This window comes from Dermacentor silvarum, chromosome 1, assembly GCF_013339745.2.
Source record: "Dermacentor silvarum isolate Dsil-2018 chromosome 1, BIME_Dsil_1.4, whole genome shotgun sequence".
Lineage (NCBI taxonomy): Eukaryota > Metazoa > Arthropoda > Arachnida > Ixodida > Ixodidae > Dermacentor > Dermacentor silvarum.
This window is the reverse complement of record NC_051154.1, coordinates 107,773,988-107,793,264: the sequence shown is the minus strand read 5'-3', so window position 1 is coordinate 107,793,264 and position 19,277 is coordinate 107,773,988. Positions and strand designations below refer to the sequence as shown.

General features: G+C 44.2%; 1 protein-coding gene across 3 annotated transcripts in view; it reads left to right on the top strand.

Annotated features, from left to right (window-relative positions):
• LOC119434575 (pre-mRNA-splicing factor 38B) overlaps nt 1-19,277 on the top strand; it is a 41,569-nt gene that overhangs the window by 7,430 nt on the left and 14,862 nt on the right. For all 3 annotated transcript variants that reach the window (XM_049672040.1, XM_037701715.2, XM_049672043.1), the window contains one exon: nt 9,344-9,404. In XM_049672040.1, the coding sequence (XP_049527997.1) occupies nt 9,344-9,404 (61 nt within the window). The remainder of the gene's footprint in view (nt 1-9,343; nt 9,405-19,277) is intronic.

The following is a 19,277-nucleotide window of genomic DNA, read 5'->3' as shown; positions in this document are numbered from 1 at the left end:
ATCGTACCCGCTGGACGCCATATCAGTCGCTGAATCGTACCGTGTCTCTCCTACTTCATGGCAGCAAGTTCAGGGTGCATTTATTATGCGAGCAAAAGAAAAAGAAAAATTAGCGTAGCTTGCACTGGAGGCGCAATGCTAAAGAGACAGCGGAGCTGATGGGCACCTTGCTAGTCCTGGCTTTTGGACTTTGCTAATCACTAACCAAGTCATCCCCAGCATTTTCCGGAATTGATTGATTATTTATCGATTAGCTATTCACTGGCTATTGCAAGGTATTGGCCACTTAATTGCACCAAATAGGCTAAGCACTACCAAATCATCCTTAGCATTTCCCGGAATTTATTATTTGTCGATAATCGATTAGCTATTGATTGGCTATCACAAGGTATTGGCCATGTATTTGGGCTAGGCTAAGCACTACCAAGTCATCCCCAGCATTTCCAGGAATTTATTATTTGTCGATAATCGATTAGCTATTGATTGGCTATCGCAAGGTGTTGGTCACGTATTTGGGCAAGGCTTAGCACTACCAAGTCATCCCCAGCATTTTCCGGAATTTATTGATTATTGAGCGATTATGGATTAGCTATCGATTAGCTATCGATGAATGTCTAAGCTTAAAGGCATACGGACACAAAAGTTGGCGGGTGGTTTTTTGCGTCGGAACAAAAGTGTAACTGTTGAAAATGACAAATACAACAAGCTGCTTTGAAAAAAAGAACGAGAAACATCTTTTTTTTTTTCGATTTTTTGTTACACCTTGCCTCCAAGCACCCGCTGGCAGAAGCTGAAATTTGCCGTCATAACCCACCCACCCGCGCGCACGGCCAAGGTTGGCCACAGTCGTCGCAGTGTTTCCGGGGGTGGCGGTCCCTTGCAGCGTTTCTTTAACCCCTTTCGGTGATCTTCGCACGTGGTCCGTCTGAAACATTATCCCCGTCGGCGCTCCACACAGGTGGTGCGTCTTGCATGCGCCTTCCCGCGGTGGTAGCTTGGTATTGACGCGTTCGTCGCGGCGGAAGGAATTGCCCAGACATTGCTGTTATAACAGCATCGTCGGTCGTGACACGCCGTCGCACACGTTTCCCAGAGACGAGAAGGTGCATAAGCTTTGGATACCTGCCTGTCAGCCATCACGCCCAGCCTGGAGACCTCTACAAAATTACTTCATTTGCGCGGACTACTTCGTCAACGATGATTATGTGACCAGCCCGGCTGTGCCATCGGTTTTCTCATGAAAACGCAAGGCAGAAATGATCAGTGGCGCGTTTGAAAAGAGGAGGCGAAAAGATGTCGATACTGTTTTCGTTCACTTGCAGCCTTCTTGAGCAGTGTGAGGGCGAGGCTGGGGCGAGATGCCCGAGGCTGGGCACGAAGGCAGTAATGTCTTTAAAAATGTTGGCAAAGCATAGTAAAACAATACAAGGCTAGCGTGCGCGAGCGCGACTCACGAGATCAGTCCTACATGGCAGTGGGGCGGACACACACACAGCTCTGCTTCTCCACAGGCTAAAAGCGGGAAAAACTGGGGAGAACGCCAGACAGGTGCTGCCATTTGTCGGGCGGCTGGCGAAGTGGACGTGAGAGTCTCGGAGGTACTGATACCTCACAGCAGTTGCTCACGCTGACGGCACAAACTACTATTCAGTCATCCACGCAGTCATCCTTGCCTGCGTGCGCTCTTGAAAAAGCAAGTTTACAGAGGAAATGACAAGTAATTCTTGCACAAGTCTTTGGTATAGAGCGAAATCTTCATGCTACAGTTCGCGAAAATCTGACCGGCACTTCCATGGCCGCCTGCTCTTCGTCGCTTGATGCGGAAGACTCATAATTGTAAGTGGTAATATTTCTTGTTAAGTTGGAATGGTCCTCGTCTTCAGACGTGTACTCATCGCTGGTAGAGGCACCAAAACTCGAATCCATGCTCGCGAAGGTGGCGTCGGCGCGCTTCGAATGACCGTGGCCGGCTATCTGACGAGGGTGTCATGACGTCACGCCTTCCAACTCCCGCTGGTCGGGCGGCGAGGCGCGCGCTCACAAAAACGCCACAAATAAAGCCATCGGCTCAAAAATGAGCTAAGTGACTACTTCTTTCCGGTGTAATCACACACTGAGGATTCATTTTCAGCGTTTTCGTAAAATTTTCAGATTTTGTGTTCATATCCCTTTAAGTAGTCCCAACCATGCTTAGCTAGACTTAGCCAGGCTCAGCTTCGCTAGTTCACATGGGTATGTGCCATTGCGCTTGGACCCATTCTGCACTACTGCCAGGATCGGCCCACATTTTCTGTTCGCGGTTGACACATTACGCCCGGCTTAAACAGCTCCGCCGTTAAAACACACTTCTTGATTGGAAAAGTGGGGGATGCGTTCATTATGTGAGTAAATACGGTATGCTCTTTTCCTAGTTGGTTTACATTTCAGCCATCATGGCTTCTTTTTTGAGGCCTAGACTCTAGAAATGCCTGGTGTTGAGTTAGTTTCAGCCATTTGACTTTAATGCCCCAGCCACACTGGAGGAACAAAGCACGCTGTGCGCTGCCGGTGGTAAAACAAAGCACCGCCAGCCACACCGAGTGGCGGTGCTCTCTTTTACTCTGCGTGTAGGCACAACATGTCGCATTCTTTTTCCTTCATCTGTTGAACAGATCGGTGCTGTGTTTACGTTCTTCGGCCATCTTTATAACAAGCAAGTCATGCCAGATAATGATGATGACTTCGTTGCCACTGTGATCATAATCATGTTGGTGTACTTCCTTCTGTGCTTCCTTCTGGTATTGCCACATTCAAAAGACAAGAATGAGGTACTGGGTGTTGCCTCCGTGTCCTTGTATTCAAAGTCTGTCTTGTCGTGCAAAATCAGATATGGCGCACTGTCTCCAAAAACCTTTTCATCGGGACATCTCCATTTAGATTCATCGTTGTAAAAACAAGCGCCAATGAGAGCTGATGCAAGCCAACAATAGTGCGAAACAAGTTGTCCGGCTCACGCAATGCACGAGTGTGAATCGAGCGATCGGGCAAATCCGCATGACACCAGTTTCCTGCATGCACGTCACTGAAGGGGCCACTCTCATTGGCCTCCTCCAGCCACAGCAAGGATAAAATACTGTACCGCAGCTTCCGCAGTGCGCGTTCTGCTGCTGCCACGTGCGTTTTTCCTCTAGTGTGATCAGCGCTCAACGGGACGAGTATCTGTGAGTGAAGCTAGGCACTACTACTAGTGAAGTGTGTAATGTGCCACAAAGGCAAGCGACATCGTTACAATGGAAAAGTCGACATTGAAAAGCCACCTGAAGAACTTGAAGCATGTGCGAAATTCAGTGGCTGCTTAGCTGTGAAGAATTGCAGCTAAGAATGTCATTTTTTTTTTTTTAGTTTGTGTATGACTGAAATTTGTTTCAACCTCTTTAAATTTTGGCCTTCAGCAACCTGGAAACCCTTGAATTTGCATTAGATGTTCTGTATTGAACCCTGCATATGTCATTTTATTTACATCACATGTGGTGCAGTTCCTAGCTGCCTTTCAATTTCTTTGTTACCCTACATATTCTGGCCTGGTAGGTTAGTACTGGCACAGAACACTGCTAATATACTTTTCTTCTTAAATGTATCCTTAGACTGTCACATGATGCACGTTATGTACAGGGTCAGTCAGAAATGTGCGTGCACATTTCATTGCGCGTGTTTAGTCGCACGGCATCATTATGGGAACAAATGATATATGAAAGGCAGTGTCTCAAACTAACAATAGGTAACAATTTCGAATCATATAATTCCCTGAAACTGCTCTTAATTTGCAGCACAGCATTGTCATACATTACTTTCCGATACAGGAACACTGGAATATTGCAGATTTCTTCCTCGGTTGTTGTTTTCAGCATGTCAGTTTCATGCATTTCCATGCATAAACCTTCTACTTCAAATATCCCTACGACCAATAATCAGAGGCTGAGAGATAAGAGGAGCTGGCTGGCCATTCTGTCCACTCTCTCTTTCAAATTCATCTGTTTGAAAATTAGATTCAAAATTTCCGTTGCCACAATACATTTTATGTGTATCGTTTTGTATCATTGAGCGGAATAAGGGCGGAAGGAAAGTCCGCATGTGCACAGGACCAGGGTTCTTCCCAGAAAATTTTGAGAGGTGGACATTTGAGGACCAGGTGTGGGCACAGGCACATACTGAATAATGAAAACACAACAAACATTCAAGCATAATCGCACAACGCGCAACAATAAAAGAGACTTTATTTCTGCAAATGCATCTTACGGGGGTGTTATTCTGGATACTTGTTGAAAACTCAAGGTCGTCTCATGTGATTAGTTGAAAGCAGCCTCTCGGGCTGCTCTTAACATGAGTTCAGAAAACCCGACATGGCACCGAAAGGGGGGGGGGGGGGGGGGGGGGGAACGCCGGGAGAGGACTTTCCTTATGTTTTTTTTTTTTTTTTTTTTCTTTTTTTTTTTTTTGCGAAGGCGACGACGCATTGAATTTTGTGAGTGCATGCTTTGCCCAGACAAGTGTCGCCTAGCAACAGAGGCATGTCTCTTCCTTCTTTCGCCCTTCTTTCTGCGCACTCCCCTTCTTTTTCTCGTGCTTTCGCGGTGTACCACCTACGCGCTACACGTATGGAGAAATGTAACCTCCATGCTGTCTGGGATGCCACACAATCGCACTTTCCGAGGTCTAGTACTGCGATCGTTCGCATTTACCACCAGCTTTCCGGCCTGTGTTTCTGGCTTGTGAGCATGTGCGGCTGCTTCCCACTGACGTTCATGCTTGCCCGTAACAGCGCGCTTGTGGAAGCCAGCCTCTCGCGCTAGTAGCTTCCACTGCATAGGCACAGAAAGTTGTCCTCGAATACAGCTAACTTCAAGCCCGCGAGGTGGATGGTGGTGGGTGGTTGGTCATAGAGGTGGGCGGTCGGCCGGAGTGGTGGGCGGCAAATCCACCGCCGCCCACCGTGGGGAGATCCCTGCACAGGACAAAAATCAGCGACTAATAGCGTGTTAGAATTTTTTCATCACTGTACACGTTCATTGTCTTTTGAGCATCTGTCCTGTCCACATTGTTTCCTTTCACCCTTAATTAGCTCAACGACACTACATGATGCACCAACTGGCCAAATAGTCACCGATTCTGAATTTTATGTGTTCGTCGTTATATTCAAGAATTCAATATATCCATGTCATATAGAGATTTGACTATATAATAAATTTGAACATGTACTAGCTGTATTTCATACTTGCCCTGTACTTTTTGAAGGTGTCAATAACCAGAATTGGCTTCATTCAGATGGCCCCTTTTTTTTACTTTTGTACAACTATTTACTGTGCATTATGGTACTCTGGTTGTGATATAGTTTCTTGTATCTATTTTGGGCATTTTCTCAAATAATTTCCCTTCTTTCCTTGCTTTTTACATTGTACAGTGAACTATACACAAGAACACTGAAGGCCCAGCTTTTCGTTTGTCAGATTTAAGCTTGCTCTTGAAGCAGAAGCAGCAGAAGTTCGTTTACTGAACAACATGCATTGCTTGCTCAACAAAAGTTGCACATTGAAAACCTCACAGTTGCGTTCCTACAAATGGTGATAGACTAAAAAAGTGCTGTGGTTTGAAATAACCAATATGCAAAGTGGGCAGATCACTTGTGCCTAAAAGCTACCAAAGCACTGACCTGTTGTTGCACAGGTGCGCTTAATACGAATAGTAAGTCGCAGTATCATGTTGGCATGATTTCTCTGCAGTCTGTGTGCAATTCTGAGCTGAGTAAGTGAGCAAAATTTATTTTGCTCTGATCAGACAGTCTTAATGGAATTTTTTGTGAGTTTTCGAACAGTTTTTACTTGTGTTATACAGTTAAACCTGGATATAATGAAAGTGACAAATTCCCGAAAAACTTCGTTATAAAGAGGATTTCGTTGTATGCAGGTTCGGCACGAAAATTCGAAAAAAGAACGCTTACCATATTCACTCGATTCTAACGTGCCCTCGATTTTAACGCGCACCCGTTTTCTATTTTCGTCGAAGCAGTCATCCTTGGAATGTCACACCAGGTACTGGATGCGTGGACGTGTGTCGTTTCGCACAAGCACAAGGTGTCGGAAATGAAGAGCGAGTGACACGATGGCGTCGTAGCGTCATATAGTGTCACCTAGTGACCTAGTGTCAGGTTAGTGAAGTGAAGCGCAAAGACTTGCGCAGTAACCAAAGAGAGAGCGCAGTAACCAACGTGCTGCCAGCGTGTTGGAAAAAAAAAGTTTTTTTAAACCTAAATTTGGGGCAAAATGTCTAGGTTGTCGGCGGGGAACATTCGTTATTTTGAGGTCTCCCGCTGCCACTTCGTTAGTTACGTAGAGGTCTCAAATACATGTGCTTCTATGGAGTAATGGCGGGGAATAGAAAAACTTACTTATATCCAGGAATTCGTTATATGGAGGTTCGTTATAGGCAGGTTTAACTGTATAACTATTCATCTTTACTATTTGCCAATAATAAATAGGGACGTAAAACACCAGGAGCCGATTTTGTATTTTCATTTCGGTGGTGCTAATGCTCTACAACAGGGGTTCTCAGGTACATTCATCCCAGGGAACCCTGCTAAGCTCCATAAAGTGCCAAGGAACCCCCCCCCTCCCCCCCCCCCCCTTCGAATTACCCAAATGTCGAATTATCGAGGGTACCAAGAAAACAATAAACAAATGCTGAACTACGTCAACACACTTTTATTTACTCAATGAATCATCAAATCTTGTTTTTATTTAGCACAAGACCAGTGCGGAAGCTGAAATTCTCGTCATCTCATGACTGATTAGCTAGCAGTGGTAAAGGCCTTGCGACATCCTTCGCGGCACGTGTCTTCATCTGAGACGCGCTTTGCACCAACAGGCGCACATCCCGATTATTTTTTCGCCACTCAGCTGCTAGCCAACAAATTATCCGTCCATCGCGATGTAGCCAGTGCTCTTCATCTTCGGCAGGTTTGCACTGAGTCAAAGCGAAACTACTGCTTGCCGCAACTGCTGCGGACAAAAATGCGGGCGCTAAAGACGCGATCATGGACGGCGACCTTGCGGTTCAGAAGGCAGGCGGCTGACGCACGCACCAAGTCCAAACGAAACTACAGTTCGCTGCAAGAAGTGCGGACAAAACTGCGGTCGCTATTGATGCTGCCATGGGAGGCGACTACACAGTTGTGAATGCACGCAGCCGACACGCACACCAAGTCAAAACGAAACTACTATTTGCCGCAACCGCTGTGGACGAAACTGCTGTGGTTATCGACACGGATCATGGATGGCAACTACGCACTTATGGAGGCACGCGGCTAGCTGCCAACGCGGTGTTACGCGCTGCGATAAACGCAAGAATAAAGGCTTTAAAGGCACAATTGGGCACGAAGCGCTCTGGCGTTGCTGTCAGTCGCGTGCCGTGTACGATTGCCGCTGAGGACCACGGTGATGTGGACTGCACCGCTTCATTTCAGTTGGACGCTAACGCCGTTCTTGCTCTTCTGCGGCGCACATTGGGGGTGCTCCGCGCATATACATATATATTTTTTAACTCCTCCAACGTATACTTCAGTGCGCATGCTATCGGCACCTAGTACCCTGTCTATAAATAGGAGAAAGGCGCATGGTGGTAAGCTCTGGCCTCCGAGATTCAAGTGCGAAAGCTTAGGCCCGCTGCCTGTTTGTTCTCAGTGGTTGGGTGGCCACCAGCTGCTTGCGTATTTATTGCGCAGTTTGCGCATTGCTGTTACACACTGTGATGTGCTTTTTGACACTCGCGCATGGGTAATGGAGGTTCTTTGGATCGAGCACATCTCGTGTTCGCCGTTTTCGCCACTTGTCGAGCGCGGGACCAGGGAAAATTTATCAATGGTTCGTGGAACCCACTTTGAGAACCCATGCTCTACAACATTTCTCTTCTTGCTTACAAAAGCTCACTTCTCCTTTGCTTGCTTTTGAATATGCTTGCTCTTAGTGTCCCTTAAAATTATCAGCGTAACATTGTCGTCCCACAAGCAACTGTGAACTCGGTTTAGATAAGGGAACCACAAACTTGAAGGGTATTGCTTTGATACGTCGCAGTAATGCATTTGGCGTTGTCTGCTATGTAACATTTTTCTCGCTGTAATCTGCAATTTCTGATATCATTTGTTGCTGAGACATGGAAAATGTCATCATAGGCCAACATAGCTTTCAGGTCAGCTGCATTATGATTTGTGTGATATTAAAACATTTTTAGTGTAACTTGACTTGGTTTAGGTAATTGGGCTCAAAGTCACATAAAAATAATTTCTCAACCCTCAGCCAGAAAGGCTGTAGTGTTTCGTCAAAGAAAAACCAGCCTTAGGAAAAATTTATAATTCATATGTTTGTAGTCGGCATTGTGAAATCAAAATACAGTAATCCTCATTAACGCACCTTTGTTCTCGCGACTCCTCGTTCTCGCACTTGGCGGACTGCTACCCGGTTAGCCCTAGCGTAGCGGGCGCGCCTACTCGATCGGTCTTGCGGTGAGCCTTGGCCCGTAAGCGTAACTCTGATATCTAGAAATATAAGTTAAGTCAAAAATATTTTTTTGAGGCTGTGGTGTCAACTCATGTGTTTTTTGCTCCTTATCTCGCAATGTTTTTTTTTTTTTTTTTTCCCACCTGACTATGAATATTTTAACATCTAGACTTGGAATATACCAGGGAAAAGGCAACGGGGCAGTGTCAGCATCGGCGCTTGCACTCTCTTTTCACCCGACAGCAGCTCGCTAGCCGAGCCAGACACCTTGTCGGGCTGTGCCCTGTTATCTTTCCCCCTTTCTTTCTGTCCATCAACACTCACACTTGCTTGCTCGGCTGCTCGGTGCCACTTTGTTGGTCCTCACACGGTAGTGGTGAGCTGGGAATTGGTGTCTTCTGTTTTGCCTTCATTTAGGATGCTGTCAGTGATGCATCAGTGTGGTCACATCGTATTGAGACCTTGAGCAAGATTTGTGACACTGTTTTGAGCAGGCACGTTAGCCCACACGCAGCGCCCAATAGAAGCCAGCATGTTCACAGAGTTTCGGCAAGATTGCGGCTTGATAAGGATGCTCGTTTCACGCGCGCAGCGAGACCTAAATGCCGAGTCACTTGTGGCCGTCTGCTAAAGGCGTGGCAATTACGCTCTTCCGCAGTTCATTTTTGGTTTTCGGAGTGAAATAGTCCGGAAATCATTACTATGCAGAAAGCATTTGTTTGTTTGCTTGCTTGTTTGTAATACTTCAATGGCCCTGTGAGGTACACTGTACTTATCAGACAATCTTGCCTTTTGCTCAATATTGCACTCATTTTCAGGTTCACACAGCCACCTGCAGACCTTATTGATTGGTATGAACCGTACCTTGATGATGATGAGGTATGTACATGTGTTGTAAACATGGTGTTTCTTGGTTTTGCTGGTTCCTAACATGCACAAGAGCTTATTGTGTGAAATCTGTCGCAAACCTTACTGCTGCCTCAACAAAACACCCTTGCTACTCCCTGGGGGAGTATGCTACAAAGATACAAAGTATCTTGGCCTTCCTTGCTACGAATAATGAAAGATGAAACTTCTCATTGCGCAGTCATGTCTGCATACAAACTTATTGTATGCCGCAGTGCAGTTCACCAGAAAGCTAAAATTTAATTGCACTGATGTGCAAATGTGCTAACAGCCTGCTCCCCCAGGTGGTCTTTCCTTTTATAGACTTTTGATGTAATATAAAAGACAGTCGTTCCTCTTTCCCTTTTTTTTTTTTTCTTTGTTTGCTGCTGTTGCTGCTGCTGGTATTATTCACCTTGAGTTTGTCTTTATTTTTTCTTGGAAAGTCACTGTATTTGCTTGGTATAGGCAAAGTACAAGTATAGGTAAATCCTTTTTAAATTTAAAGAATGGGTGGTAGTGGTGTACACGTCTTTACTTGAGATTCAAATATTCAAAAATGGGGGAAAAGGTGAGATGAAAATTTTAACTTGACAAATTGCATTTTTACTAAGAAAAAAGAACTTAGTATTTAAGTGATCACATTATAATGCCTGTGCCACATGGACACAGGAGTTTGCGTTTAAGCTTTTTTGTGGTACTGCGCTGATAAATTCAATGGCATTCTACCACTTTTGCAGCTAATGAGTTCCTGGTTTATTTAAGATGCACAGCTCCTGGTGGACATACAGTAGAATCTCAGCAATACAAATCTCTCATGGCCATGTAAAAGATTCACATTATCCAGGACAATTGAAATTAATATGTTGAGGCAGCAGAAATGGATTTACGGAAATTTGTTCACATCTTGGAAAGGTCCAGCTCAATCACTGATCGATTTTTCGGGCACACCATGTACCACAAAAATGTACAAATAATCACGCCTTCTAAAGAAGGGAATTCCGAAGAAAAATTCTGTTGCCTTTGGGAGAGAAGCTTTATTAACCCTTTCAGTGTCACTGATGTACCCATACGTCCTCCACTCCCTCTAGTCGGATGTGCGCAGCAACAAAATGTTGGTGAGCTCTGAGGTAGTTCTGCCATCGTTTGTATATTTCTAGAAGCATATTTTCTCATCTCTCTGGGTCTGCTCAGTCTAGGCTTTTGTTAGCACACTGCGCAACGCAACCTTTCATGGGCGTGGTTATGCCAAATGTACCGCACATTCGCAGAAGAGAGGGGTGTCTCCTAGACTATGTGCACCGCTACCACGGCGATTCTCCGTTCAGATATTCACACCTTAGCACAAGGCTACCACTCTTGCATGTTTGGCCATCTGTTGTACATTTATAGCTCTTTTTTACCCTGACAACGGCAGTGCTATCGCGAAAGCCACGCTTACGCGATAAGTAGGCGATACTAAGTAGGAGATACAAAATGAAGCTAGGAATGTGATGAGCATACTAAAGTGGATTTACCATTATCAGTGTCACTTTTTTCACTCTGTATAACGGAAAATAAACTTTGTGTTCATTTTATAATATTCGAGCAAAGAGCCCAACACTGGGGGTGTGTCACCTCCCAAAAAACCCGACACTCAAAGGGTTAAATATAAATACTCTTGCTCAATCTTGCACTTCAGCTATCTTGCTACATGTTGTCAGTGCAGTCAACACTCATTACAGTGGACTGTAAAGATCCAATGAGAAAGGTCCTTATATCTGAAGTCCGTTCTATCAAAATTAGGACTGGGATATGTTGTGAAATGGTGGAACTTCACATGTGTCGCTGTCTATTGTTTGATTATTCGAACCCGGAGGCAATTGCAATAATGCTGAAAAACTGAAAATAAAGAAAAGAGGATTTACAGTAATGGTACAAACACACTAGCAGCACAGCGCCTTGCTGTTTTAGAGATGCTGGCTGCCAACAAGTGGCAGTTTCCCCACACAACGGCAAGATTTTTCTGTTGCGAGAGAAAATAGGTTCAAGCTATATTTCTATTGTTGCAGCCAGCTCCTGGCCATGCTGGGTGGCCTGATTGCGTTACCGCCATCAACACACACGTCGGCTACAATTTCTCTTAAACATGAAATTATTGTCAATCAAATTAACTGATGTCTTAATTTTATCTTTCATGACAACTACTGTCAAACCTCTAGCACGAGCAGGAGCTGTGGTACGAGGCAAGTTCGAATTGAAGCCCACCTCCAGTGGCTGCTGCACTGCATGTGAGACAGCTTGACTGCATTTCGCGCTTCACAGCTTGAATGCCGCGAATAGCAGCCTACCTTTTTTGTGCGAATGAATTAGGTGAGAAGGTAAAGTGCCCTCAAAAAGATGCATTTTGCAATCTTTTAAAGGCCATTCCCCTTGGCTTCTCCAAAGTGAAGCGGGCTGTGCCTAATGGCACCCTCAGCACTGAGCCCACAGCTGTGGGCTGCGGTGTGAGCCACTTGTCTGGTCATACGAAGAAGTCGGCATTAGCCAGCAGGGTGTCGCGCAGCGCATCATTGAGGCAAGGTTGCCACTACTACTGTGTTCATTCTTTAAATGAAAGTATTTTTGCACTATTACATGCACACATTGCCGCAGCAAAGTACTATGTTGTATATGTGCCATCTAGACAAAATTTGCCAGAAATTTTGTCAATCGTGGTCGATTGTCTGCTATAGCTGGTTCTGTTGAAAGTGAAGCTCATTGCAGGAATAATATAGGTAGTCAAAACTAAGAGTTGTCTAATATATCCATAAGTATATTGTATGTGAATACATTGTAGAAGACGTTGATTGTTATTGGGTGTAACACATGAGGCTGGGCCACCACACATCACTGTCACCGCAGTTTAGGTCACGCAGTGGGAATTCAATTTGCCGATTCCCGTCTGCACACGAGAAACCATAGTGCAAAGTGCTGCTCATCACCAGTAAATCTTGGGATTGATTGATTGACTGCATTAAATGTCCTAAAGCAACTAAATCTTCATAAAGCATTCTAGCGCAATCAAGGAAACAAAAGGACTGAGAAGAAGACAGTGGACTGGGTGAGTGCTACTGTCTTCCTCTAAAACACAGTGGACGGCGTCCACTGTCTTTTTCTTCTCCTTCTCAGTCCTTTTGTTTCCTTGATTGCACTAAAAGGCCTTATGTCAACTATAACCCAACAGCAAGTCTTATTAGATACAATTAAATCTTGTATTTGCGTGTATCTCGGTTGTTGGATACGTCACCTTTGAATTTCTTCACACCTTTTCAACCAAGCTGCTTGGTCAGTTTTGTCACCCTAGACAACAAGCCAGTGGCCAAGAGTTATTTGTAGCCGAGTCGGGCAAAATGTCTTCTGTACAGCTTTAGTGGTCAAACGGCACTCAAAAAGTTGGGATATCAGAACTTTGTCCATGGTCACAACAATATCCGACACACATTGCAAAATTTCAGTTTGCGGTCTACTAGCAAATAATTCTGGAAGCTGTAAAAGTGGATGGATCCACCTTCCAAAATGTTCTTGTGTGCCACGGCTAACCCTATAATGACCACGTTAAGTAGCATTGCAGCTGCTGTGTTTTGCTTTTTGTCGCTACTGCACTGGTCGTCAACTTTTGTGGCTTGATACTTGTGATCATGACCATAGCCTAACGCACAAACCCATTCACACTAGCTCAGCAGTGTGGAGGCTTTTGCAGCTTGATATTTACAGAATGCAGACGGCATGAATATCGGTTGTCGCATTGGTGATGCATGGGTGCATGGGGATATAGGAAATGATGTGGTATGAATGGCAAACCAAACTGACAGACTGGCCCATTTTCCGGGTCATACAGCGAAAGCACGAATGAATAACAGCACAGTTGAGTCATGCAAAGTGCCTCGAAGACAATGAAAGGACCGGCCAACTGCACATTGTGGCTTCCTCTCCATGTTACTGCTGGTGGTCATGGCTCTTGGATTCATACCGTCAAGAAGGGTGCGGAAGAGCTTCCATGTTGCATAAAATTTTGAACATGGAGCACAATGCAGTTCAGTAGGTGAATTTTACAATTCTGTATCCTGAAATTTATATCAACCATGATTGTATCACTGAGATTCTACTGTAAACTTTTGACTGCAAGTTTATCATAATGTGAGGACACAAGAAGCTGGGGTTGAATGTTTAGCTGTGACAAAAAATGACATCATAGAACTTGTCCGAAAGCTCCATGTTTGTTAACTGTTGAGACTTCTGTATTCTTTTAGAAAGTTCAGTGCAAGGTGATTATTTGTGAAGGCATTTACAATAGATACATGATATTGCACTGCATATTTTAATACAGAAAATTTATTGGTTAGGCCTAATTGTTACATCCAGTACCATTGTGGCACTAGTCTATAAATGATGAAATTAGGTAGTCTCTTATCCTGTGTCCATGTGGCATGTGTGAGGGCACCCTGTGCCAGAAATGGGTGCGAAAGAAAGCACCTCTAATGGTGGTGCAGGCACCCTGGGTATGGGAAACATGTCGCGACATTGCAGGCAGTTACCTGTGCTGCTGTGGCATGCTGGTTGGCTGCTGCGCTCTTGTATTCTTTACTTTTTTGCACATTGGATTGCTTCGTCATAAGCTCTGGCTTGGCTAACAAAAAGTGTTTTGTGGTGGGGAGTTTAGAAGCATCGACCTACGGCAATTCACTGGAAATGAAATTTTTTTTTTTTTTTTTGAAGTTGCACTGAGAGAAGAAACAATACAAACTTTAGATTCAGGTTGTCGTTAGGGTGGACTCAAGAAAAAGATGTAGCCAGATTGTATAGAACTTGTACAGTGCACTGCTACCCTTAGAATTGTGCATGAAACTTACATTTAAGAACTGTTTCTAATGTCTGCATCAAGTTTGATCATTGCTAGTGGTAGTAACAGATTTGGGAAGCTAAATGTCCAGGGTGTGTGAAGCATGTTCAGGGTGTGTGAAGTTTTTGGTGGCGAAACTAACTTTATTAAGTAGAACATTGTAAATATAATGCATGTATGCAGCATGTCTTGTGTGCCTGTTGAACTGTCCAGAGGGCATACTGGCATTTGGCTTGTGTCTTTAGTGTATAAAGAGATGTCTCTTTGGCACCACTCATAAGCTGGAGCTTGTTGAGTGTTCTTGTTTGTATTCTTTCTCTTCTCTGCTTTAGAGTCTGTTACAAATTACTTGGGTTTCTCTTCAATTTAGGCCATTCACTTCCCCGGGCTGTGAGATTGTCACTGCCTATCATGCGACTTAAAGTTGAAGCTAACCCCTCTGCATGAGGAGTGAGTCTGGTAGACGTGCCCCAGGAAAGCCTGCCTCTTGATACATAACACATTTGTTAAAAATGTTGAGTATAAATAATCTGAAACATTGTTTGAGCATAGTAAAAAAAACGCTGTTGATCTGTACAAGAGGCACCTGTAAACATGCAAGCCAAATATTGCTCTGCATGCAGCAGGGAATTTACACTTTCGTGTTGAAAACAATGAAAAATTGCTTGCTCTCGTTTCCGTAATGTTCTCATGCAGCGTCATCACAAGCAGCTGGACCCACCAACGGCTGTTGGCTGATTTCTTGATCGCCAGAAGATTCTCAGTAATGAATAATTGCTAATTTTGAGTTAAATCAATGAAACATACACAAAATCAAACCCGCTTACAACGAACTCAATAGCCACAAAAAGCGGTCGTTATATCAGTACGTTAATATGGACTCGACCTTAAAAACTCAAAAATTAACGACACTGAAGCTGGTGTCAGCAGTTACAATTCTGCAGCACTTCGGTCCGGAAACCAGATTTTCTGTGTTATATTTGTACCCATTGCGTTCCCGCACCTAGCTGCAAATTTCCGTTAGAAACGTCCGACTAAAAAACGAAATGCGGCGTTTTATAGCTCTTCCAAAACTGCACCGGTTCCGATCTCCCGTCATTTCGAAACTGCGAGCAAAGCCGCCATTTTTTATTCAAGAGCTTGTGATATATTGTACTACCAACGGGACATGGTTGTAGTATTCTGCACACGAGAGCGAAGCATTTCAGTTGGCTGGAAGCGTTAACTTTTGAAAAATCTGCGGCATGCCGGCATTCTGCGTATGTTTCGGACATCGTGGTGTCGGCGTTACGACTGCGGTGCATCAGTCACACAAGAGCCGTAAGGTTACATTATCTATGGCACTTCAGGCAAAAAAATTAAGGTAGAATGTCACCACGAACCGTTATCCACAATCGACAATGTGTGGACGAAGCGTCGACGAGCTGTGATCTGATGACGGCTTAGTAATCACCAACCCTTTGCTACATTGTGTGGCGGTGGTGCTTGGTGCAGCCGGAGCGTTCTCGTTGACTCGGGCCGTGTGAAATGATAGCAATGCTTGAGTGGCCCTTGTTCCCATGATGCATGGAGGACATAGATGGTTGTTCCGAATAGTTTAAATAGGTGTAATGCACGTGGAGCCGCACAGACAATTGCGCAAAAACGAGAGTGCCACCGTCGTGGCATCCGATATCGCACTAGCGCACGCGCCAGTGCCCGCCCCATGCCATGCACTTTATGCTTGTACGCTTCCGCCTTGAAAGCAATTGACCTTCTTCCACGCCTTCATCACGGCTTCCCAAATCCACATGCGACGGTCGCTCACTCACCTTGAAGGCCGTGTCATTGTCACAGTTTGACTTGATTGTGCTTTGGTTTTTTGCGTGAGCCCTCATTTTGCAGTGACCGGATTTGAAGCATTCATTGTAATAGTGTAGCGATTTAAAAAACGTTCACTATATCTGGAAGCAGTTTCAATAAACAGCGTCAGAAAATCATAAATGCACTGAAATGTGGTCGTTATAACTGATAGATGGTTATAAGTGGGTTCGACTGTATGTCTGCGATCTCAATAAGACAGAAAAATAATTTCATCTTTGCACTACTGGTTTACGCATGACAGTTGCGTGTTATGCACACGGCCTTCGAGATAGCAGGGGCGTGCTGCGTAGCCTATTCTACCACAGCCTCCACAGGGTACCGTGACGAGATCTTTTGATGTCGAGGCACTGAACTTTTGGGCGAGACTTCGCCCCCTTGGGCTTCTGCCCGTTGTAGCTTCCAGCATGCTAGCGGAGACAAAAAGAGAGAAAGCCACGTATCAGTGAGAAAACTCCACTTAAGCTTGAAGGATTCAAAAAGCTTTTTTGCCATGAGATTCATGAGTCAATGGCCTTTAATAGTGACACCATTCTGTGTTTATTCGAAAAGCTTTTTCGCCATGAGATTCATGAGTCAATGGCCTTTAATAGTGATGCCATTCTGTGTTTAGTTGTAAAAGTGTTTCAGAGCCCCTTTAATTAAGCACAGGCATATGGAACTCATGCTCTTTTGAATGGCAGTTTCAGTATGACGCTTCTACTTTTTTTTATGTGAACAGTGTCATACAGCATATACCGGAGCCAGGTATAAGTGGGCTTATATTTCTCAAAAATAGAAAGCCTAAATATTGATCTTCGTAGAGCCTTCACAGTTTCTGCAGGTTTTGTTAGCCACCAACACTTGTAAAATGCTACTGCACCTCACATGAATGAACTCGATAAACAGACATATCTTGAAATTTGCTAGGTACTTTTTTTGTTCTTGACTCTCACAACTTGCAGTACTCATGAGTCAAAACAGGCACTTATGGTGGTGTTTGCCCAACCTGATCAGCAGCAGCAGCAGCAGTGGCGATGTTGCACGCGTAGGCTTCTTTAGGCTCGACCATGGCAAGTGCGCCCCCCTGAACGAGCTGAAACGGAGGCAAGTCCACCCGGATGGCAATGGCTGTGCCAGCCAAGCAAGGCAGCCCTGCAGCAAAAGTAACACTCCCCCTATACGGCGAGTGTAGCTGCTGCTCTTGATGTGCCTCTGCCTCTTTTTTCAGTGGTTCCGGGCTGGCTGCGCCCGCACACCCACACGTGCCTTGCGCTCGAAATCGGGCAAGTACACCTGATGGAAGGCAACACAGCAGTGCAGTGTTTTTTTAGCGAGGCTTGCCGATAAGGGATATGATGGAAGGCAGCTGGAGAGAGTTGGGAGAACAGGTTTTTGAAACAGTTGGCCAGGCCACTTAGCAATGTCTGCTTGCCAAGGGAGAGGGTGCATGTATATTGAAGGAGGAAGTGTTTTATGCATCCTGTGGTAGCCAGTGGTGTTGTTGTTGCAGGTTTTTGCAAGTTCTGCTAGCTTGGCCCATGGGCCTGCATTTCAAAATGGTGACCAGAAAGGATGCGTATGCACGAGGATTGCTATTCTTTGATTCCCATGCAAAGTTGGGAATTACTGCATTTGAGCTCAGCTCTCGATGGTAGCTGAACTGCTTTGCTAGCCTTTGCCACTGTTATGAAGCCTCCGATGCTTAACTTATTTCTATTCTATTCAAGAATTTTAACATGCATTAGAAACATACTTGTTAAACTGTTTATAGTGTCTGCATTATGCATGTGTGGAATAATTGGTAAACCATTGGAGGTGAAGCATCTATTATTAATAGACTGAGGTGTGTGGCTTGGTGCTACATAGTTACGGATTTCGAAATGTTTAAGTGTTTTTTAATCCACGTTGCAGTAAGATTTTTCTTTTTTAACCTGTGAGGAGCTGCGCTTGTGTTGACTGGCTTGTGTAAACTTGCATTTCCAAAGTGACTCTACCAAACTATCTAACTACAGAACTGGAAACTGAATAAAACATTTTTGCATGAACCGGAACTGAACCAGAGCTTAGTTTTTTAAATCCAGAACAAAACCTAAAAGAAAATTGTTTTTGGTTCAGGTTGGCCACCTTCTCAGGAGTTTGTTGTCCATTAGTTTTTTAAATCCAGAACAAAACCTAAAAGAAAATTGTTTTTGGTTCAGGTTGGCCACCTTCTCAGGAGTTCGTTGTCCATGCTTTGCCTTACATTTCTGGCTCATCTGTGCTTCCTCATTTGTAAATGCACGTAGGCTTGCTGTCATTTTAAAAGTGGCAACATCTTTATTGCGGTTTTCATTGGGCGGCAAGCATGTGAGCGTGGGAGTCCCATATAATTGATCAGATGAAGCGCTTCCTAGCTAGGCAGTCTCTCTTGATCACGCTGATATGCAAACTTAAGGGCAATAGAAATTAAGTATTGATCCTGAGCCGTGCTTCTACACTGAAATTTTTAAAACTACTTGCTGTTTGAATAACAGCACACATACTTTTTTTCTTGGTCTTTTTGTGCAGATCAGGAGCATCACTGAGTTCTTGTAAAAGATAATTTTATGCTGTTTTACTGTTAATATTCTTAAGTCATGCAAACAAACCATTATTTTCTTGCTCCGAATTTTAAGTGGTAATAAACCATTATTGCTGAACTGGAACAAAAGTTTCTAAAGAAAAAAAAAATCACATTCACCCATCTTTAGCACAAAGCTGCAAAGGAAATCCACACAGGTTGCTCAGAAAAAAAGCTTTTCAATTGAAGAAAAATTTGTCCTAGTGTGATTCATGATCAACTGATAGTATTATGCTCTGCTGATATAACGTTTGCTGAATTATGCAGTAGCTGCATTCTTAGTATGCGTAGCAGTGCTACACATATGCTGTGATCCGACGAGAAATGTCTTATGTCAGCAAACATTGCTTCTTGAATTTACGATGCCGAGTCCCTTCAGAAGTCTTTAAGGGGGATGTGAAACACATTCTTCACCTTGCATTTTGCAGTCCCAGAACTTCATGTTTATAATAATATGCTTCGCATTATCTGCTTGGATGTGTTCTTATAATCACAGAATGGGATATAGACTTATTTCGAGTTGCCACATGAATGTTTGAACAGCCAAAATTATGATAGCACTCAA